This window comes from Meriones unguiculatus, chromosome 11, assembly GCF_030254825.1.
Source record: "Meriones unguiculatus strain TT.TT164.6M chromosome 11, Bangor_MerUng_6.1, whole genome shotgun sequence".
Lineage (NCBI taxonomy): Eukaryota > Metazoa > Chordata > Mammalia > Rodentia > Muridae > Meriones > Meriones unguiculatus.
The window spans coordinates 51,712,220-51,736,210 of record NC_083359.1 but is presented as its reverse complement, the minus strand read 5'-3'; the positions used below and the strand labels follow the sequence as shown (position 1 = coordinate 51,736,210).

The 23,991-nt window shown below is 43.8% G+C and overlaps 1 protein-coding gene across 2 annotated transcripts in view; it reads left to right on the top strand.

Moving 5' to 3' along the window:
* The window catches only part of Myh11 (myosin heavy chain 11), a 115,673-nt gene that overhangs the window by 58,826 nt on the left and 32,856 nt on the right, over positions 1 to 23,991 (top strand). For both annotated transcript variants that reach the window (XM_021657551.2, XM_021657553.2), the window contains 11 exons: positions 463 to 555; positions 2,636 to 2,699; positions 3,318 to 3,416; positions 8,606 to 8,749; positions 13,025 to 13,120; positions 15,067 to 15,185; positions 15,924 to 16,076; positions 16,912 to 17,085; positions 18,853 to 19,026; positions 20,968 to 21,082; positions 23,256 to 23,449. In XM_021657551.2, the coding sequence (XP_021513226.1) occupies positions 463 to 555; positions 2,636 to 2,699; positions 3,318 to 3,416; positions 8,606 to 8,749; positions 13,025 to 13,120; positions 15,067 to 15,185; positions 15,924 to 16,076; positions 16,912 to 17,085; positions 18,853 to 19,026; positions 20,968 to 21,082; positions 23,256 to 23,449 (1,425 nt within the window). The remainder of the gene's footprint in view (positions 1 to 462; positions 556 to 2,635; positions 2,700 to 3,317; positions 3,417 to 8,605; positions 8,750 to 13,024; positions 13,121 to 15,066; positions 15,186 to 15,923; positions 16,077 to 16,911; positions 17,086 to 18,852; positions 19,027 to 20,967; positions 21,083 to 23,255; positions 23,450 to 23,991) is intronic.

Sequence of the window (23,991 nt, the reverse complement as noted above, 5' to 3'; positions counted from 1 at the left end):
CTTCATTCTGTAGCTGCTTAAAAGGATTTCTGATGGGTTTAGAGCCTCCCAAAATTTCTTTCATAGAAATGAAATCATCAGAAGTCTAGACCTGCCCAGTGAAATGCTGCAACTTTTAAACAATTACACTTAAGCAGTTGGGAAGGTTGTAATGGCTTAGCTCGAAGAGGCAGCTTATCATACCTGAACTGTGGTATCAGGCATGGACAGCATGTTGTACACTGCATACTCTTAGGGGCATTCCAGCATTGTGTGATGTAATGACCTTTGCTCTGGGAAACAGTCTTTCTAAAGAGCAGATGTCTTCTCTGTCAGAAAGCCTTCTGAATAGATTTACGTCTGGATGTGAATGTTGGGGTCTAGGAGCGTCTGAGGACAGGACAGAGCCTGTGGCTAAAGGACAGAGTTTTGTATCAGGCCTTAGACTGTGTTCCACCATAACTAGATATGAATGAATTTTAGGGGGAGCTGGAAAAGCAGCTTCTACAGGCGAACCCAATCCTGGAGGCTTTCGGCAATGCAAAAACTGTCAAGAACGACAACTCTTCTCGCTTTGTAAGTAACAGAGCCATATAGGCTTTTTTGGGACTGATGTGGGCATCCCAATGTCACATATCCCCCAAGAACACAGATTGAGGAGGCCTGTGACTAAAGGACTAGAGAGAGTGAAGGACAACCACATTTGTTCCCTGTCCTTCTGTCTCAAGGGCTCCTGTCCTCACTCAATAATCACTGTGCATCCATTCTCAGTTAGGCATTTCACATTTGTGGTTTATCTAATTAAGATTTATGAGCACCTACTACATATCAGACACATTCAATACTCATTCATTCATTCAACATATATGAATTAAGTGCCTACTCTATAATACATACATCTGTCCTCTTCCAAATACTGACTACTACAGAGCTACCTACTGCATACAGTCATTCTGGTGAACACTTTTACATAGACCATTCCCCTATTTTGTCATTTGTTGAGTTTGTTTTTATTAAGTACAAATTATATAGCTGGTGCTGACCTAGGCACCAAGAATCACAGTGACTAATCCTGATTTGGCTCCAAAACACAAGAAGGAGACCTGCTTTGGGGACCAGCAGTCAGTTAGGCGGGAGGTGCCACTGTCCCGTGTACATTTTCCAAGGTTCCAAGGTTGTCTCCTTTCTTGCTTATGACTAATGGGTTGGAGGATGCAGAGGAAGTGTGGTAGAAACCACAACAGACCAGAATTGTCTTAATGTACAAAGAGGCCTGCATCAGGCAATCTACTTAGTGAGGAAAACAGAGGAAAGAGTGCCTGTTGAACAGAGTAAGAAACAACGCTGTTTCAGACCTGTACCTCTCTGGGACAGGGTCTATGGAATGGTCCCTGAAGGGAGATTTAGAAAAGGCTCAGTGGTTAAGAGCACTTGATGCTCTTGCAGAAGTTTAGAGTTCAGTTCCCAGAACCCACATGGCAGCTCACAACTGCCAGTAACTACAGCTCCAGGGAATCCAATGTCTTCTTCAAGCCCCCATGGGCACCCACAAAGACTTCACACATAGACACACACATAATTGAAAACAAAATTAATCACAAAAAAATAAAGGTCCCCAGATATGCGTTTTCCTGACAATGCAAAAGTTCCTTCTGGGCATCACTTGTGCTGGCCTGAGTGCCACAAGGCCTATTTCCATCACAGCTACTCATGCAAGGGCCCCTATCTCTCACAGCATATCTCAGATACATATAAAGCATCTTGATGTCCTCCCTCTAATATGAACAAGAAACAAAACCATTCAGATCTAGGCATGGTGCATACCTGTAATCCCAGCACTCGGGAGGCTCAGGCAAGATAATTGTGAATTCAAGGCCAATCTGAGCTACATAGCAAGACCCTGACTTATTTGTAATACAAGTGTAGAGCCTGAAGCAGAGTAGCTCAGTGTTGAGCTCTTGCTTAGCATATGTGAGGCCAGGGCTTCCATTTACAGCATTAGCAGGAGCTCAGATAGCTCATTTAGTAAAGTGCTTGCCCTGCAAACACAAGGACCTGAACTCATAAAAAGCAGGATATGGTGGCATGTGCTTGTAGTCACAACACTGGGGAATCAGAAACAGAAGAATCCCTAGGGTCAGCTGAGTGGCCAGCCTAGCCTGCTTGGAGAGTTCCAAGCTGGCAAGAGACTGTCTAAACAAACAAGATGGATAGTGCCTGAGAAATAATACATGAAGTTGTCCCCTGACATGTTCATCCAACCCCTACCCACCCCACCTCTGCCACCACCACACACATGCACAAAAAGCATTTCAGCCACTCAATTGCTTAGGCCAAAGCAGCCTAGACCACTTGATGTGAAAAACTTGTGACAGACAGCACCTCTGAAAAGCAATGTCATGCCATGCCACTTAACATATGTCAGCCACAGTTTCCCGACCCCTTGAGGGCAGCCATGAGGACTTAGTTGTTTCTTGAGACAAGTGGTGCTCCCTGCATAGGTTTGGCAGGCCTCGAGGTCCCAGCTAGGTGCTGTGGCCCAGCAGAACTGACATTCTGATTGTTCTTCTACCCTCACTGGCCCCCCTGACACTTCCCTGTGGTATGGAGTCTATGCTGAGCCTGGCTGCACATCAACTTGTTCTCCTCTTGGCAGGGCAAGTTCATTCGCATCAACTTCGATGTCACTGGTTACATTGTGGGTGCCAACATTGAAACATGTATCCTTTGCTGAGTTGGGGCCTCATAAGGGTGAGGAGCCCAGGAAAAACACAGAACTCCCTCCCTCTATGCAGGCTCTTGAGTTCCTTCTGGAATAATCCTTCTTGTGCTACTGTGTGGTACTACTGTGTGATAGGGTTACATGTAAACCTTCAACGCCTGTATTGGATTCTTGATTGATCTCTCTCTCCCTGGGCCTGGTTACTCAACCTCTCTGGGCTTTGTGCGTTAGACAGAGATGATGTCAGGAGATGTCTGAATAACAAATAAAATTAATTTGCTTCATTTTTATAGCACTGTGCTGGGATAAAGTCAAGGCCAGATTGGCACCATCTGTCATGTGGCCTTTATCACCTTCACTTTGCTGAGTCTTACCCAAGGCCAAACCTTAAGGAGTTCATCTGAGATCAGTTGCCCTATACAGGCACACAAATCAGAAATAGAGACAAACTCTGCCAACTCTTGGGTCCCTTATAACTTTTCAAGGATCCTTCCAGGGATCTTGCAGAAGCTGGCTTGACAGGGTGGGTTAGTGGTTAGGTTTTGGCAGCTGACTTCCTGAGCTGTGAGCTGAATCCCTGAGCTGGCCCCAGAGCCCTTAACTCCTCCCCAACCAGATCTTCTGGAAAAATCTCGAGCAATTCGACAGGCCAGGGACGAGAGAACATTCCACATCTTTTACTATCTGATCGCTGGAGCCAAGGAAAAGATGAAAAGTGAGTGTCTGCCCTGTGATGGGTTCAAGGGTCAGTGACTGGGAAAGCTCTGGTGCTGGGGGAGGCAGGTACAAAATTCCTCACCTCTTTTGGTGCACAAGGTGGCCTTTATTTAGTTATCATCACCAGCTATGATATGGTAGCTGGCTATTAGTCACACATTAGAGCATTAACTGTTCAGGTCCAGTTACAGTCTGTGCCTTTAAAGGATGACAATAACCTGGGTGCCTGTTTTGACAACCTGCCAGGTGCTGGGTAGGGTGGCACATTCCTTTAATTCCAGCACTCAAGAGGCAGAGACCAGGAGACCTTTATGGGTTTGAAGTCAGCTTGGTCTACATAGTAAATTCTAGGCCAGCCACAGTTACATAGTGAGACCTTGCCTTAAAAAATACCTTCAAGTATATTTAGTTGCTGGCTTTGGTTTGGTTTTGAGATCAGCTTTTATGTTGTAGTCTAGTGGCCCAGAAACTACTGTGTATCCCAATATAGTCTTGAATTTGTAATCCTTTGCCTCAGCCTCTCAAGTGCTGAGCTTATTAGGCATGGGCTCTCAAACCCAGCCTTTTATATTTTGATTCTAGAAGGAATTTAGAGCTGTAGTAAATTCAAGACTTTCCATTATACAAGTCTTGGTGGTGTTTTGTTTTGAGACAGGGTCTTATGTGGCCAAGGCTAGCCTCAAACTCACTATATAGCCTAGGCTGACCTTAAACTCCTGATTGTCCTGCTCCACCTTCCAAGTTTTGTGACCACTGGCATGTACAATCTCCCTTGTTCCCTCCCTCTTTCCTTCCCTCCCTCTCTCCATTCTTTCTTTTGACTCTGGGGATGGACTTTGCATATACCAAGCAAGTCCTGTCCTGCAAGTTGACTTATACCCCAGCCAAACAGACTTTTTCTTTAAAAAGCCAAATAGCCACTGTCTACATAGATTCTTCTGCTCAGTTCTACCATTGTGCAAAAACAGCCATAGCAAATCATAAACTAACAGGGTGGGTTTGTTTCAATAAAACTTTATGTTTACAAGAACATAAAGCATGCTTGAAGTTTGTCAGCTTCTACTGTAAATTATTTTTATGTATTTCATATTTCAGGTAAGAAATAAGCTGCTCTGGCCATACAGGAATAAAATTATTTTTTTCAACATAATATTTTTATTTATTATTTGGGGATTTCACACAATCTACTCCAATCACAGTCCTCCCAGGTCCACCCCCACCGTTGTGCCCTCCCCCACCAAAAAAAAAAAAAAGAAGAAAAATGAAGAAATACACCAAATCTAATTTGTGTTGCCCTTGGAGCATAGTCAAACTTCCAGTGGCAAACCCCTTAAAAAAAAACTGAGTCCTTCCCTCAGCTCCTACCAGAAGCCATCAACTATAAAGAGCTACTTTATAGCTCTTTGGCATTGCTATCATAATTTTTAAGGGCTCTCTTCAATGGTTTTCTGTCTAGACTATGGGGCTTTTTTGGGGAGTGGGGGGCAGAGTGTCACAGAAGCCTCACAGTTAAGGAATCAAACACTTAAAAGAATATCAAAATTATAGCCAGAAAAGGGAAACATCCATTGGTGAATACAGTGGTTAGTGGAATTCTATAATTAAGGTTAGGATTATGTTAGAAAACTGATGGCAACAACACAGACTTGGTTTCCATAAGGTTTTTTGTATGTATGTATGTACATATGTGTTATTAAAAAAAGCATGAGGCTGGTCAACTGATCTTCTATGCCAGAGGTTTATTAAGTGGGTATGGAGGGAGTGGGAGAACAGGACACGGTGGGGAAAGAAAAAAAAAGGGGAATGGGGCAGAGAGAGTGAGAGAGAGAAAGTAAGAGAGTAAGAGTAAGAGTGTAAGAGAGAGACCACGTGTCGGGGTCTTTAAGGTGGCCTTTAAGGTGGCCACCTGGCTGGCAACACATGATGACATCATAAGTTGCTGGGTAACCCAGGAGCAGGTTGTGTTCCAAAATACTAACAGTATGCATGTGTATTTGTTTTTTGTTTTTTTTTTTTTTGTTTGCCCCACAGTTAGTTATTCTGGTTAAAAAGAGTAGCAAAAAGGCCTGGGTGTAAAGCACTCCTGTTATTTTAACAGATGGAAGCAGGATAGCAAGGTCAAGTCCAGCATGGGCTACATAGTGGGACCCTGGAGGAGGGAGGGAGGGAGGGAGACAGGAGAGAGGAAGGGGAAGAGAAAGAGAAGAAGGAAAGGAAAGGAAATTATGCAAAGGATGTGATCAGCCCAGTCATGACAGTGCATTTTTCACAGCCCTTCAGTTCATTGTTCTTGAAGCGGCATTCTGGAGCACCTGCTGATATATGGATAAAGGATGAGTAAGCAGTTCACAGTTGGAGCCCTAATGGTCTTGCAGAGCTGTTTACCCTCCTTTTCTTTGGATTCTGGCTGCATTTTGCTCCTTGCTCTGTAGCAAGCTTACCCACAGCTGGGCCAGGGGCAGCTAGGTCAGGGAACAGGGGAGACTCTAGGGCCAATTGTTTTGCTTTGCTTTGCTGCGTCAGGATCTCACTAAGTAGCCTAGGCTGGTCTGAAACTCATAGCAATCCCCCTGCCTCTGCCTCTGAAGTATTGAGATTACAGGCATGCACTGCCACACCCAGCCTTATTTGTATTATTGATGACAGGGCTGGAAAAAAGGAAAGTTTGAGAGGTTGAAAGACCAGGGAATCTCTCCAAATCATGGATAATGGTGCAGTTGGCAAAGACCCAAGTCCTTGTGATTAGTCCCGTGTTTCTCTGAACTCAGAAGCTTGAGTTACCTTGGCCTTTGGTACATCCAACCTCGGGTGAGGGAGGAAGGAAGGAAAGAAAGAAAGAAAGAGAGAGAGAGAGAGAGAGAGAGAGAGAGAGAGAGAAAGAAAGAAAGAAAGAAAGAAAGAAAGAAAGAAAGAAAGAAAGAAAGAGAGAGAAAGAAAAGCCTGTAAACGGAGAGGATGAAAAATTAACAGCCTCAAATGAAATAGAGCAGCTAAGTGTAATTTTGTGGAGTCATAAAGATGGCACACTGGATAAAGCATTTTTTTGTATAAGCATGAGGATCTGAGTTCCAGATCTGCTGAACCTATATAAAGGCTGGGAGTACATAGTGACTTGCCTATAATCCCAACACTCACAGAGTGGAGACAGGTGATCCTTAGTCTAGCTAGTCTAGCTGAATTTGTGAGCTATGGGCTCGGTGAGAGAGCCTGCCTCAAAGAATAAGATGTGTGTGAGAAGGGGGTGATTAAGAAAAACTTGATGTCAACTTCAGGCCTCTATATGCACAGTCACACTCATACACTTGCACACATGTGTATAGTCACACTCACACACATACACACACATGTGCACACACACTTCCATACACATGAGAACACATGTGTACAATATAAATACAGAGAAAGAGAGAATGACTTTTTACAAAATTGACTTTTTTTTTTCTTGAGACACTGTTGCTAAATTTCCTTCACATAACCTCCCAGCTACAAAGATATACAAGATTCCACCAAAGTTCACTCTGGGGAAGCAATGATTTCATTGGGCTTCCTTAGGTAAGGGGTCATGTTCAGGGGTATGAGTGCTTTTTTCTTCCTCCCCCCACCCAACAGGCCACCCCTGGAATAACAGTCCCTCTTTCAAGATTGTGCAGTGGGGCACATTCGTAATCCCAGCACTTGGGGAGGCGGAGGCAGAAGCAAGCAGATCTCTATGAGTTGGAGGCTAGCCTGGTCTACAAAGCAAGTCCAGGATAGCTAAGACTACACAATGAGATCCTGTGGGGGGTGGCGGGGAAGAGCACCTCTCTACTAGTCTTCCCTGGCCTCTCTCCTCAAGGCCACATTCAATTAAGACAGAGTTACATAGTTGTATGCAATGAGGAGCAGCTAGAAACTCTGCTGAGGGTCTAATGACCCTCCCCACCCCTCCATGAGAAGATATAAACAGTCAACAAGCCCAGCTGGAATGATCCTTTTGCAGGAGGACATAGCTGAACTCCCAAGTTGTGGTTGCTTAGCTCCAGAGTACACTCGCTCCAACAGTCTCATTCTGTAGACCAGACTGGCCTTTAACAAGATTCCTTGCCCTGGCCTTTAGGATACTGAGTCTATAGGTTGGTACAGGCATGTGCCAACAAGCCTGACACAAACAAGTTTTATTAGACATAATAATATAAAATAAGGGATTGGCAAATTGTTTCACTAAGGGGTCAGATCATACTGTTTTTGTTACAGTATGATTACTATTTCAGCTGATTACTGTTACAGTGAGAGAGATCACAAGGAAAAAGAGGCAGCCTAGTTCCAAAAAAACTTTATTTACAAAGGCAACCAGTGGGCCAGATTTGTTAACCTCTAATAAAAGGCCTGTCTTCTGATTTAACTAGAAATAGTTAGAAGAAAAAGAAGGGTGAAAGCTGAGTCTTTATGTACTATAGCAGGAAATCAGTATGTTAACACCTAAATTTGATATCCTGCAATATCTTGTTATATACAGGGCAGTACATAATATACTATTTAGGATATGTAAATCTTTTATTGTCTTAGCTTACTTTCTATTGCTTTAGATGGTGATTTATTTATTTATCATGGACTTGTTAGATGTTTATATCTTCTTTTTCCAGGAAAGTGGGAGGCTCTTTAAGCAGTACTACATACAATAAAACTACAAATATGTTTATATTTTTAGTTTTGTAGTGATTTATTTTTAAAATAAAAATTTTTAATGTATGTGCATATGTGATTTTGAGTATAAATATAATACACATGTGTTGGTGTATGTCTATGATCCTAGCAGTGAGAAGGCAGTCAATACCAGCCTGAGCTACATAGTAAGAACCTGTTTCTAAACAACAAAAACACTCTGTATGTGTGTGTAAGTAAAAAGAGATGCTCTAACTCTTTAACCTTGTTCCTCACTGAGTTGAAGCAAACCCATGTTAAGGGCCATGGTTGAGCAGTGGAGATGAGGCTGGATTTTAGACCCTGGCACAGTACACAACCTGCACCACTATATGAGACCAGCACTGGTAGGGTTCTGTACATGATGACATATGGGAAGAGTTTTAACTGCCAAACCTTGAGAAAGGGAGAGAAATGACGATGGCCCAGACTATTGCAGGGACCCTGTGTCATACTGAAGGTAGAAAGAAGTATGTCCCCTTGCTCACTCACCTTCCTTTCTTTTAGGTGACCTGCTTTTAGAGAGCTTCAACAGCTACACATTTTTATCCAATGGCTTTGTGCCCATCCCAGCTGCACAAGATGATGAGATGTTCCAGGAGACGCTGGAGGCCATGTCCATCATGGGCTTCAGTGAAGAAGAACAGCTAGGTGAGTTTCATAATCTGTACCTAGTTGACTGGATTTGGGGTTCTGGGGGACTCCCTACTAGCCCTCATCTGGTAAGGATGGAAGGCTACTCTCTGAGTTCCCTACCTCTTGAGAGGAGGTAGAGAGAAAGAAAACAAAGAGAAGAAAAGTGAAACCTGCCATATGTGCCTTATTAGGCAAGTGGCTGAAGTATAAAGCTCTTTTGATTGCACCTGACCCAAACTGGCTTAAGAAAAAAAAAAGTGATTAACGCTGTTAATTACTTCTGCTTCACTGATGACACACTGACAGGAACAAGTTAAGAGCGGGAGGATTTATCTTGGCTCATGGTCTTTGAGGGTCTTTGTCTACCATGGAGGGAAGGCATGGTGGATCTGTTCAAACCATGGTAGTGCGAATGTGTAGCAGAGCTCCTTAAATCACAGCAGGGAGGAAGTAGAGTGGGAAGGACTAACCCCTACTCCTAAAGGCTCTCCAAATAGCACAATAAATTTGGGACCATGAGCTGGAAAGATGGAGGATGGCCCAAAATCAAACCATAGTAACTCCTGAATTGGAAGACTCAGACAATACTGGTTGCAGGTTCAGTAGTATCTAGGGACTCAGAATTTCTTTAAAAGCTGGTTTCTGCTTCTCCATTGTTTTTTTGTTTTCAAGATTTATTTATTATTTATAAATGTATACCTACACACCAGCAGAGGGCACCAGATCTCATTATAGATGGTTGTGAGCCACCATGTGATTGCTGGGAATTGAACTCATGACCTCTGGAAGAGCAGACAGTGTTCTTAATCTCTGAGCCATCTCTCCAGCCCCTGGTTCTCTATTGTTTAACAGGAAGGTCCCTATATAGGCCTATATAGTTTTCTTGACAGCAATGCAGTTGTATCCCAGTATCCCAGTTCTTAGAGACTTAGGGTTTGTGGCCAAAGTGTAGAGGGGCTCTCTATTATAGCCCCAAATAGTGGCATCTCACTAGCTTGAGTTGATGGGCCTAGGTAGCATGTGCATTCCTTGGCTGCCTATTAGTTAGGACCATGGGACAAGGAAGTATGGATGCTAAGAGCAGCCTCTTGAGGCTGACATATTAGACCTCTATAAGGTGACACAGTGTCTGTGGGGCTCTTCCTAGAAATTCAGCTTTGTTGATAAACTGCTGTTGACCAATATCATTCCACAACTGGATGTGAAACCCTTTTGGCCCCTGTTGGCATCCATGCTATGACTCCGGAAACACTGTTCCTTCTGGTGTGGACCAGCTCTAGCATTCAGAGTTAATTGGGGCAAGACTGTGGTAAACTGGCCTCCCTTCTACACCATCAGGGCTCCCAGAAATATCCACTTGCTACAGTGAGGCCACAGGATGAGCTGGTGCCCATAGGATAACATATGGACTAGAAAGAATAAAATAAAGGTTCTAGGACAGAGTTGACAGATGGGTAGTGTTGTGGCACTTGACCAACCCCATCAACAGCCAAGGCCATGAACATCTAATGCATCTTCTTGGGGACAAGGGTCAGTTTGGTTCCTAATTCAGTTTTAAGAAAACACAAAAAAAGATTATGTTACAGACTGGATCCCAGCCATGTGCTCTTGTTTTCCCCTTAAGACACCAATGTAGTTTATTCAAATATTCAATGTAGTTTATTTAAATAGTGAGAGAAAGAAGGAAAACAGGAATAAACTGGAATAGCTTATAAAAGTTTGATATAAAAGTTGTTATTGTCTGTCCCTGTAAAAGGTGGCAGATGGGGCCATTTAAATTGTCTTTTGGAAAAACAATGACTGCTGTATAAATGCTCACAGGAGAGAAAAAAAGAAGCTAGTAGGAAACAGAACAAGACTTTTAGCTTTTTGAGGCAGGTCTCAAGTAGCCCAGGATAGCCCAGAATTCCTTCTGTTGCTGAAGATGATCTTGAACACCTGATCTTCTTGCTGCTCCCTCCTGAGTGTTGGGATTACAGGTGTGTGTTACCACATCTGCTTCATGTGGTACAAGCCCAGGGCTTCCTGCAGACTAGGCAAGCCCTCTACCAATGGCTATGTCCACTGTGATCTCCTCTCTATGAGCCCCCTGTGCTGGGGATGGAGACTAAGTCTTGCATTATGTCAGACAAACATTTTTGGTACACTATTTAATGGCACCCCTGAGGCAGCTGTGATTGATTTCAGTTTGTAGACAAGGAAACTGAGTCAGAGAAGTGAAAAGGTTTGTGCTGGGACTCACTCTTGGGGACCCTGCTTTGTCTGACTTCTTGAATAATTTATGTCAGGAACAAGATGGGAAGCAAAGCTAAATGGCCAGGCACTCAGGAGGCTGAGGCAGGAAGGTTATTGTGAGTTTGAGGCCAGCCTGAGCTACATAGCTTGCTCGAGTAGACAGGTCTCAGAGACAAAAAAACAAACAAGCAAATCGTGCATGAAGGCACATACCTTTAATCTCAGCACTAGAGAGGCAGAGCCAGAACAATCTTTGTGAGTTCCAGGCCAGCCAGGGCTACATGAAAGATACTATTTAAAACAAAACCAAGCAAGCAAATAACCCAATAAGTAAAATGAAATATAATAAAAATAAAAAGTATAATAAACAAAGCCTTAATGCAGGCTCTTGCCTACTGTTAATAAACAATGCAGTGCTCACCCTGAGATGCTGGTCCTCAGCTCTCTTCTGGTACTCTCAAATGTCCCTTTTAGCCACACAGAGCATACCTTAAACCCAGCCCTGCCTGGGATCTGATGATACTGTCCATTTTCCTGATTAATTGTTATAGTGATTAGATTTTTGGCAGGTGAAGCTGATTTTTTGTTTTTGTTAAGCTGACTTTTAACTTAGGATAGTTTTCTACAAAAGATAAACTTGAGGAAAAAGAATAAAAAAAGAAAAGCAACGTAAAGCAGATCCAGATGTGGTGATACACCTTTAATCCCAGCACTTGGGAGGCAGAGGCAGGCAGATCTCTGAATTTGAGGCTAGTGTGGTCTACAGAGAGAGTTTAAAGACATCCAGAGATTTACAGAAAAGCTATGTTTTAGAATAAAGAAAAAAAATGAAAAGAATTTTTAAAGGAAAAATTTAAGTCAGTGATGAAACAGATAGGACACAGATGAGACAAGGGTTACCATGCTTTGCCTTCTATGGTGGTATGTGACTATAAACATAGCACCTGGGAGGGTGAGGCAGGAGGATGGAGTTTAAAGTCAGCTTGAGCTAAGCAGCAGTGAGATATATCTGAAAGTAGAAAAATGTGTAAACCTATGCCCTGAAGACATAAACGTTAAGTCCGTAGTTCCAGCTCTAGAGGTTGTCACTGCTGCCATCTACTGGTGAGTTCTGGGTGTGCTGCTAAATATTCCTTGGGTGCCAGGTCTGCCCAAGAATTTCTGTTCACCCTCGCTCTGCAGGCACTTTGGCAATTCCTAGCTTAGACTTGTACTTTTGAGAACCATGAAGCCAGCACATTTTAGTTTACAAAGTTTCTTTTGTGGGTGTAGTATAAAAGAAAACACCCTTAGCAATGCCCTGTCTGTAGCAGCTTCACAGTAGAGAGGAACCAGTGGTGGTGGGGATTAGTACTGAATCTTTCTCCTCCTGACTGTGTCTGCGCATTAGGGTATGAGGACACTGCTGTGAGATACCTAAAACCCATGGGGAACAAAGAAAGATGGAATTTCTAGGCTTTGTTCTTGGTGACTAGTTCTACAGTTCACGTAGGACAGCTGTTGACACTGATAAGTTACACATCTTCTACCCACCAGACCTTGTCTTCACTTTTTACCCACCCATCTTTATCCATCCTCTATCCATCCACTCATTCACTCTATTCATTCATCTTTTATCCATTCAGCTCCATTCATATATCCATTCTCTATCCATTTATCTATGTATATATCAATCCTTCATCATCCTCCACCCACCTCTACCACCTATATCACTCCTCCATCCATCTATACAATCCTTCCTCCATCTATTTATTCTTCTATCCATAAGAGTCAGTGAGTTACATTTGGTCCACGGCTAAAGCTTTCAAGTCTCTGCTGCATAGAGAAATGAGGTTTATAGTAGCTTCCTGGTAGTACTCAGCTCTCACATCCAGGCATCTTCCCCTGCAAGCCAGGGAGTCAGGCAATTTGGCCCTTTTCAAGATGAAAGAACTGAGAACTTAGTCTACAGAGAGATGGCACTGGTTGACTCTGGGTGTCCAGTGATGATTAGATTGCTAGCCTTCAAAATACTGGGTTGTTACTATCTAATCCACTCTTCTCTCCCTACTTCAGCCATCTTGAAGGTGGTATCATCTGTCCTTCAGCTTGGAAACATTGTCTTCAAGAAGGAACGGAACACAGACCAGGCATCCATGCCTGATAATACAGGTACTTGTTGCTTGTCGCAACGATGATAGCTTCAGGAATGGGGTGGCAGGTCCTTCTCTGGCACTGGTGATGTTCCCCTTATCTATGGCTGCACATGGCAGTCATTTGTGTTCTAAAAGTACAAGATAACACAAGGAGGGAGTTTGAGAGAAAAAGGCCATCTTATTATAACATACTGTTATAATTATGTTGTTTATTGTTACTTTATTAATAGTATTTTTTTTTTAAGACAAGACCTCACTGTGTAGCACAGGCTGGCCTGGAACTCCAAGTTCTTCCCCAAGTGCTAGGATGGCCTCTACCATGCTGGCTGCCTGACTTATTACTAATAACTGTTGTTAGCTCCTTTCGATGCCTCCTATGGAAGTTAAACTTTTATCAGCGGTGTGTCTATATAGGAACGCCCCAACATGCACAGGGCTGGTACCATTTGTAGTCCTAGCCATTCACTCAGGTCTTGGGCATGTTCCCCATGGCTATGGGGCCTTTCTTCTGTCACTGCCTCCTTCTTCAAGTGTTTCATGGCTGCATATCCTACAGTACAAAGTCAGAAGCCTAGTGTTTCTGGGACAGTGACATTCCCCCTCTGGCGCTAGTGGCACCTATTTGCTGGCATAGCTAAAATGCTTTTTTTTTTTCCTCACAAAGCTGCTCAGAAAGTTTGCCAGATGGATCCTCATGGGTCATCTCTTCTGAACCTTCTTCTTTATTGAATAAGCATTTCCTAAGCAATTTCACTCTGCCAGGACTTAGGACACATCAGAAAAAAGTCAGCAAGGCCCTTCTTATGGTACACAGTCTTGTTGAGGAGCTAGGTCTTGAGTTCCCTGCAGATAAAACACAGGTGACTCAACTGACCCTAGATTTCAGGTAAGCCATACACTTTCCATCATAAGAATATTACAGGGGACAGGAGAGATGGCTCAGAGGTTAAGAGCTCTTGCTGCTCTTCAAGAGGACCAAAGTGTGAGTCTCAGCACCTACATCAGGAATCTCACAACTACCTGTAACCTCAGCTCTAGGGTATTCATCATTCTTTTCTCCACCCACATGCATGTATGCCTACACACACACACTTAAATAAATATAAGACATTTAAAAAGATATTCTACTATCTAAAAAGAGATTCTACTATTTATTTGTCTGAAATTCATATTTAACTCAGAACCCTGGTTCACCTCCTCTGTGTTTTCCACCACTAATTCTGGCTATCTTTCTTGAAAATACTCAACATTTTGTGCTTTTGAGAAGATCCCCTTGCTCCTATCATTCTTGGTGGCAGCTGAATATCAGCTTTCTAGGTTTAGGACCACCAGAGACTATATGTTGCACTGCTTTACAGCACCACAGAGACCACCCTATTGAGCATATATTGTATATTACCCTCCACAAATGTGGCATGGAAATAGGAGCCAATTCCCCAAGAGAATCCAGAGAGATAGATGAACAAATAACTTGTGAAGCAATTGAGGGACCCTAAACTTCATGTACTATCTGCTGGGCATGTGTACATGCACAGACACACCACCACCACCACCACCAAGCCACATAGACAGATCTTGATGTGTAGGAAGCAGCTGTGTTTTTGTGTTTTTGAAAGTAAGTTTTTAATTGCAGAAATACACATAAGCCACATGATTATGACCAGAATAGACATTTATGAATACATTTTAATTTTCTTTCTTTTGCAGTTGTTTTTATTTGTTTGCCTTTTGTTTTGTGAGGCAGGGTCCCACATAGCTCATGCAGGACTCAAACTCTCTGTGTGGACAGAGGTGAGCTTGCACTTCTGATGCTCCTCCCTCCATCCCTCAAGTGCACCACCACATAGGAGTGCTACTACTTTTTTAAAGGGAAATAAACAGTATAGATGACAGTGATATCCCCCTCTGGTGCTAGTGGCACCAATTTGCTGGCATAGCTAAAATACTTTTTTTCTCACATAGCTGCTCAGAAAGTGTGCCACCTTGTGGGGATTAACGTGACAGATTTCACCAGAGCCATCCTGACCCCACGTATCAAAGTTGGACGGGATGTGGTGCAGAAAGCTCAGACCAAAGAACAGGTAATGATGCTGTGGCTGCTTATGCTGCAAGCCTTCCATTCATTTTCCCAACTATCCACCTGTCACCCACCTACATGTTCATCCATCCATCACCCATCCATTATCCACCCAATCATTCACTATCTACCTGTCCATCCAACCACTCATAGAGCTAATGACCATCCATTCGTAATCCACCATCTACCCACCCATCTATCCACTGATCAGCCCGCCCAACCACCCTTCCATTTACCCATTACGCACCCCTCTGCAAATCCATGCATCTATCAGCCCTTCATCTACCACCCCTAGCCATCCATCCACACATTGACTCAACCATCCATCAATCCACTCACCAGCCCACCCAACCATCCATTTACACATCAACCACCCCCTACCAATCCACTCATCTATTAGCCTACCATTTCTCTACCCACCCATCTGTCCCTTCACCCCTATATCCTTCATCCATCCAATACTAAAATATTTGCAGTCCTATGTCAACTTTTGAGGACACTGCTAACCAAAAGTAGAGTCCTTCACCCATCACTGACCTTAGAGACCTGGCCTGTGGAAATGTCTGTGTATATTTTCAGGAAGTAGAGCAGACAGCTTCTAATTGATTATTGAAGGGAACAAGCTCGACAGGATTCTCATGGATGGTATTTTTATCATCCATCCAGTCATTTGTTAAGTCTGACCACTCTTGGTGCCATTTTCCTGATGGTAGTACCTGTGTTTCCTTCATTGCCCCTGCAGGCTGACTTTGCCATCGAAGCCTTAGCCAAGGCCACCTACGAGCGCCTTTTCCGATGGATTCTCAGCCGTGTGAATAAAGCCTTAGACAAGACCCATCGGCAGGGGGCATCCTTCCTGGGCATTCTGGATATTGCTGGGTTTGAGATCTTTGAGGTATATCCATGATCTTGGTCATCTGAGATATGGCTTTGAGACATTGTTGTTTTGGAGAAAGGCACAGATAAGTCCTACAGTAGGAAGCTATCTGGTTAAGGTTATGCTTGAGTATATGAGATATATAAATCCACTATGTATTGGCTTGTGTTGGTCAGCAAAGCTAGATGTAGTAGGTCAGACTTACCTGCTTTGTTTTCTACCACATTGGTTCCATCTGCAACAGCTCTCCTCTAATGGTGCCAATAGAGTGCCAGAGCTCCAGATTGCCACTTAGCAATCTTAGAAATGAGCATTTCATTTCTAAGAGCATCGATCCAGATCTTGAAGTAGAAGTTGCATTGGTTCCTGCTCTCTTAAGTTGAGCCAGTGGGTCATCTCCAAGCCAAGCATAGAGCTCAAGATGTTACTATATTTCATGTAGTGTGTGAAGAGTGCCTGAGTCCCATTCCCATGAGTTGGAGATAATTTCTCAGAGAAAGAGATTGATAGATGTATCAAAGAGGTCTACTGTGGGATCACCCTGTCTTTTGAGCCTTGGTTTCCCTGTATGTGAAATGGTGATAAGAGTGTGTCTTATATGGTTAGTCCATCTATATATAGATCATGCAAAGGTAGAAGAGGCAAGTGCCCTGTGGTATGGGTTTCAGTCTGTTTTGCTAGTCTTATTGTACTTTACAAAGTCTTAGTTGAGGCTTGCACCTCTCTGGGTGCTGAGGTGGAAGGAAGGGCTTTTTAGGGAGCCATGTCCAGGCTATGGGGTTGCTTGCAGCTGAACTCCCTGCCTTCTGATCTCACCCAGCTCAGCTGTCTCCTACCCCATGTGTATGTGCAGGTAAACTCCTTTGAGCAGCTGTGCATCAATTACACCAATGAGAAGCTGCAGCAGCTGTTCAACCACACTATGTTCATCCTGGAGCAGGAAGAGTACCAAAGAGAGGGCATTGAGTGGAACTTCATCGACTTTGGCCTGGACCTGCAGCCTTGTATTGAGCTGATTGAGCGGCCAGTAAGGGGATGGCACTGTGCATATGTGGCCCATTTGTACACATCTGGTTGGAGCATGCTTTCCATGTGGGCAGTGTCTCTGGGCAAGTCCTGGAAGACTGTAAATGAAGTCCTTAGGAACGAGATCCTGCTTTCTGTTGATCTATGTTTTTAATCAAAGTTTTTGATTGTTTGTTTTTGTTTTTTTATACCACCCCTCCCCCTTTTGAATGATCTCACTAGCAACTCAGTATGTAGACCAATTTAGCCTCAAACCCTAAGAGTCCCTCTGCCTCAGCCTCGTAAGTGTTAAGATTAGTCATTCTGGTCCTCAGCAAAATAATTATTTTAGTAATTCTTGGCTTGCAACCCAGGACTTTGCTCACACTAAGCAAATGCTCTTTCACTTTAAAGTTTAAAGATGGTTTTATTAGCACATATATATATATTTTTTTAATTTTTTTTTTTTGAGGTAGGGTCTCATTATAGCCCAGGCTGGCCTCAAACTTACTTTGTAGTTGAGGATGACCTTGAACTTCTTAGCTTCCTCCCTCCCAACTCCCAAGTGCTGAGATTGCAGGCATGCACCATCTCACCTGGTTGATACATGATTATGACAATTCTCCTGCCTCAGCTTTCCTATTCTAAGATTAGGATATACACCACCATAATGCAATTCCCCAAGGTTTTCTTTTCCTCTCTTCTGCACATTCATTTCCAAAGAGTCTGCGCTTTGTCCACTGATGTATCCCAAACTTCTAAAGCCATAGCAGGTGAACAGTCACTGTGTGCTGGGCCTCTTTTAAAGTTGAGCTATAACTATGAGCAAGGTTGGCATGGACCCTTACCACCTGGAAGAGCTGGTGGTGAAACCAAACTGACAGTCCTGGAAAGGCACTATGGAGACAATTAAGAAATGAGATGGAATTCTCAAAGCGGAGATAGTTCTCACAGGGTGAATGATAGATTCTGACACCTTAATTTAGGCCTTCTCAGACACAGGAAAATCTTTGCTGAGAGGGATACTGGGTAAATTTATAAGGAAGCAAAGCAACAGACTCATTTGAAATTCTTGTGTGACATTAAATGAATATAGTGGCTTACACCTATAATCCTAGCACCCAGGAAGCTGAGGCAGGAGAATTGCTGCAGGTTTGGGTCTAGTGTTGACTGAAGAGTGAACAGCCTGGGATATAGTGTCTCAAAGCCTGTCTGAGAGCATGAGAGGCTGTGTCTCAAACAAAACAATAGAAGAAAAACAGATGGGGATATAGCTCAGACTATAGAGGGCTTGCCTAGCTGGCTCTAGGCCCTGAGTTCCATTCTCACTCAAGGTGAGAGAGGGGAATGCAATCTTTACAATGTTTGCGTATTGCCCAGTATGAGTAGCCATAAGATTTGAGCTCCGTTAGTTCTTGCTTTCAATCCCTCAGGCTCTATATTGACTGAAGGGTAATGATTTAATAGATTTGAGGGTGGAGGAAAGAGGGCATGGATTTACCTTTGACATAAGCAAAATGCAGTAGCAGTGCCAGGAGGAGTCCTGTGTATGACCTCTCTCTTTTTGGAGGGGAAAATAATTTTTGAAATAGGGTCTCATAGCTCAGCCTGGCCTTGAACTTGTTTATAGCTGAACTTAGCACTGAACTGATCCTCCACTTCCCCACACCAAGACTCCAGTCCTATGCCATCACACCTGGCTGTGTGTGTAGAGTCTGGATGGATGGCTTTTCATTGTCAGACTGGGGTCCTTCTGCCTGGTGGTGACTCTTCTTTCCTGTGTCCACAGAACAACCCTCCGGGTGTGCTGGCCCTGCTGGATGAAGAATGCTGGTTCCCTAAAGCTACGGACAAGTCTTTTGTGGAGAAGCTGTGTTCAGAGCAGGGCAATCACCCCAAATTTCAAAAGCCTAAGCAGCTAAAGGACAAAACAGAGTTCTCTATCATCCACTATGCTGGGAAGGTACTGCTCAAGAGTCCCAAAGTTACCTGGGTGGCTGTTCACAGCAAGGGTGTTTTGGCAATGGCTGCACCCTGCACAGACTTGTAGCGAGTCAGTTTCCAGTTAGGGACTCTGTAGAACTTATCTGAGTGTCTGTTAGGAGCGAAAGTGAGCATCTCTGATGTGTGTCAACTGCACTGATCAGACTGTTCTTCTCTGTGAAGACTCCAAATACTGCTTGCTCCATGTCAAGGAGCTCCAAGGCAAGGCTTCTGGAGGGAGGGGACCAATAGATTCACAGGACCCCTGTACTTCATCTGGGGGAATCCATGATAGCTGATATCTTCATCATTGTCACATGGTCATCATCAGCATCTTGGATATTAGTGTGTCCTGAATAGTATAGAAAAGCTACAGCTAGCCTCTGCTGGCACTGCACACACAAGGCAAACAGACACACGAAGGCATAACAGCCATGCTTATAAAATAAGTAAATACTTTAAAAAGAGAAGTTATAGCTTGTTCTGACTTATAGAATTCTTTTATTCACCCATCTTCTTTCCACACTGAATCATGAGAGTCTACCATCCAAAGGATTGGTAGACTTCAGGTCAAAGGCCACATCTGGCATATTTCTTGTTTCTATCAATATAGTTTTATTGGAACATAGTCAGGCTCATTTGTTTTCATAAGATCTATGGTTTCTTTGGTATTATAAGAGCGGAGGTGAGACATTGTGACAGACTGGATAGCCCACCAGGCAGAACATATTCACACTCTGGCCTCTTTACCAAAAAGTTTCTTGTCTCCTGCTTTATACTCAGTGGAGCTTATGTCTCTTTAAGCATATCCTGGTAACATTTTTTTCCAGGCTCCTACATGTTTTTTTCTAGTCTTCTCACAGATCAGGACTTGCCACCACCATAACAACCCATATCCCATCATAACCCAACAGAGCTGTATTGTCAGTTCACTCTGTGTTGTGGTCACAGTCATTAACGTTGGACATTTTTAAGCAAGTCAGGAATTTCAAGAGGCCTCGGTGTCCTTTTCTACATATCCAGGTATCAAAGTCTCCAGCTAACAGGCTAGTGCTCAGCAGCAGAGCACTTGCCTTCTGTGAAGGTTAGTCTCAAGCTTTCGGTCATCTGGGAGGGAGTCTCAACAGAGGAATTACCTAGGTCAGGTTGGCCTGTGGGCATGTTAGGAAGGGGATAGTTGTATTTATTATTAATTAAGGTGCAAAGACCTACCTTGAATGTTGGTGGCACTACCTCATGGGTGACAGGAAGAAAACATGAAGCAGAAGCAGGCAGCATGGGCACTTTGTTTCTCTCTGCCCTTCTCTATGGATGTGATGCTTTGAGTCCCTGCCCTGACTGTTCTCAGTGATTGACTTAAGCTTGGAATTGTGAGCCAAAAATCCCCTTTCCTTGCTTTGGGTCAGGGTGTTTATCATAACAACAGAAATAAACTAGAGCACCTACCCCTGGTTCAATCCCTGGTAATATAATGAAGTACCATAAAATAAAGCTTTAAAGATGTAAGAATACTATTCATCAGTGGAGGAAAAGCCTCTGTGCTGAATTTAACTGTGAGGGTTCCAATCAAGCTGCCCTAGAGTAGGAGAAAACACGGAGTATCTAGGACAGCTTTTGTTACCATTAGCCTCACTGGCCATTTCCAGGGCTTAGTGTGAGACTTTGGCAAAGGTGGCTCCTCTGAGGCTCTGTGGAACAGCAAGAGGCTTTTCTGGCACTAGTTTGTCACCAGTGAATGCCATGCTATGTACAAGATCCCTGAAGATACTGACCTATTGGTTTCTTCCTTGGTGTTTGGTGGTAGTCTCAAAAATGTCATTTCCCATCTGATGTCTAGAGATGTGAGAGGAATATGGGAGGATTTGGGCTTTGTAGTGGGTTCCTGAGCCAGGGAACCTGATGACAGGGTGGCTTTTGGCAGGTGGACTATAATGCAAGTGCCTGGCTGACCAAGAATATGGACCCGCTAAATGACAACGTGACCTCACTCCTCAATGCCTCCTCTGACAAATTTGTGGCTGACCTGTGGAAGGATGGTAAGACCTCCTGCCCTGGATGCAGCTTTGACCTGGAAGCCTGAACACCTCAGACCTACTGCCCTGGTTTCTACATCTACCCCTGACTAGGAGGCCCCATGTAGAAACAGGGAGAAGAACAGGCTTTCACAAGCTAATGATGTTACATTGAAACAGCTTTATCCACATAACATTCAGTTTTCCCTTCATTAGGAAGTAAGAGCTTATTCTTTGCTAAGTGTGAGTGGCTGTACAAGACAGGTTCGGTATACCCCAAATGGCATGACTTAATGTGGAAATGGTATCATGAGGTTTTAATGTCCCAGAACAAAAGGAAGTCATAAATAAAGGCAATCTTTTAAGGACTCTTGTGAGAATCTGATGGTATTCTTAGCTTTGGGGTTGACAGAAGTTGTCTGTTAAGACAGCCCAAAAGGTGTCAGATTAATATTATACCAGGCATGGATGTAGATGATGAATGTCCATTTAGGGACTAAAGATAGCCCAAGATGATTTAACTCTGGATGTGTAACATTCTAACTCTCCATAGTTACCAATATGTCAGCCTTGTAGAATCTTTAACATAGATCTGCCTTCCCCACCACCCCCCAGATAATTCAGTTCATAGTCTCTTCTTAAACAAGAGACACTGACTCCTCCATCCCATTCCTGGAGTCACCGAAAAGGTCCTGTTTCAGAACCCCAGAAGTGGTGTAACTGGGCATAATGAAGCAGTCCCCATCTGAAGTCAGAAGGACTGTATGTCAGAGTCTCTGCTACATATGATCTTGGCTATGTTGCCTGACTCTCTTAAGCGTGGATGTCCTCATTTGTAAACTGGGTTAATACCACATCCCACTTGCCCTGGGAGTTGTATGAGGTTGACTCTCACCAGTGGCTCTCAGCCTTGTACCAGGGTCTCCCTGTTCAACTCCAGGCTGGGGCTGGAGCTTGGGCACACAGGAAGCTCTGGCTCCATCTGGTTGCATCAACAGGGCATGATGGCGCCACCTGCTGGGATGGTGGGTGCTTCTCATTCCATTCTAAAGAAGACTAATGGTTATGTGGCAGAGCACCTGCCCAAAGCAAAAGCTCCCCTGAGCTAATAATATTACCTACTAATGCTTGGTCTGTCAAGCACTTACCAGTGTGCTCAGTTCCTCCTCAGGGAACTTGCTGTATCTTCTACCTAGAATATCCTTTCACTGTATACTTATGTATGCATGGAAAGGTGATAAACCAGCACATCTATGTGGTCACTCCCTTCTTTCTGTAGCTTCTCAGAGATCAGCTTCTCAGACAGACACTTCTCATCACCCCGTGTGAGGAATGTCACTTCTCCTCTTCTTATCACCTCATCTTCTTTTTCTCCCTTTTTCTTTCCTCATCCTACGCCTTCCATCTCTCCCTCCCATCATAGCTCATTACCTGATATCGTACACTTCATTGTCCGCCTCCTTCTGTTAAAGATTGGTAACCTGGGGCTGGAGAGATGGCTCAGAGGTTAAGAGCACTGATTGTTCTTCCAGAGGTCTTGAGTTCAATTCCTGGCAACCACAAGGTGGCTCACAACCATCTATAATGAGATCTGGTGCATTCTTCTGACATGTAGGCAGACAGTGTATACATAATAAATAAATAAATAAATTAACTAACTTAAAAAAAGATTGATAACATATAGGCTGAGGTAGACAGGGTCTTTTGTGAGTGCTTAGGGTCCCATACGTGGTCAGTTCTCAGAAAATTTCTGGGGGTAAAAGAAGTATTAAAGGCTGAGGGCTTTCTATGCTTTGTGTTCACATTCCATCTCTAGGAGATGCTACTATTGCTTATATTGTTAAAAAAAGGGAAATGGAACCACACATGGTGCCAGGGCCAGGCTACCAAATGAGTTACTACCAAGAATGAAACTGACTCATTTGGTCTCTGTGATAAGAACAGAGGATGTTGGTTTATCCTGCCACTCAGGTGTTCTCAAAGATGCCCACATTAGAGGCTCTTTCCCTCAGCCCTTACCCCTGCCAGCACTGACCATCATAGGAAAAGATAGGAGATGGTACCCCAAATGGGGTCTAGAATCTCCCATAGAATATCACCTGCACAAAACACCTCCCTTGACCACCATCTTCACAGTTTGATCCTCTAGCTTAGAGCAAATCCCAGAGACTAATGTCATTCTTCATGTACCCAACAGTGGACCGCATTGTGGGGCTGGACCAGATGGCAAAGATGACTGAAAGCTCACTGCCCAGTGCCTCCAAGACCAAGAAGGGCATGTTCCGCACCGTGGGCCAGCTCTACAAAGAACAGCTGGGGAAGCTGATGACTACACTTCGCAACACCACGCCTAACTTTGTGCGCTGTATCATCCCCAACCATGAGAAGAGGGTGAGGCATTCCCTAGCACGGAGCTTCTGCTATGTGATAGTGCTGGAGAGCTGCAGAGAGGAACCTGGGGGGTATCAAGGCAAACTAATGAGGTGGATAGGCAGAAAAAAGAGGTCTGACCTTGGTTCCTGCCCAAGCACCCTCAAGGAAACCTGTATCTAGACATATGGAAAGTTGTCTGGATTTGGGGTCTACTCCCCAAGCCTGAAAGCAAAGGAGAACAAGGGAAGGAGGGAGGGAGAGAAAAAAAGAGAGAGGAATGGAAGAAGGGAGGGAAGGAGACAGGGAGAGAAGAAGGGAAGGAGAGAGGAAGGGAGAGAGGGAAGAAGAGAAGAAAGGAAGGAGGAAGGAAGGGAATCTTTCCAGAGACTGTTCAGATAGGTAGAGGCATGGTGTGTGAGGCTACCAATACTTCCATTCTTCCGGCAAATGCCTGCAAAGCTGCTATTTGTGACTGACAGTTGGGATACAGAGTTGAAGAAATCATTGGGGACACATTTTCTTGTCACAATGAGAAGGGGATTGATACAGCATGTAGTAGA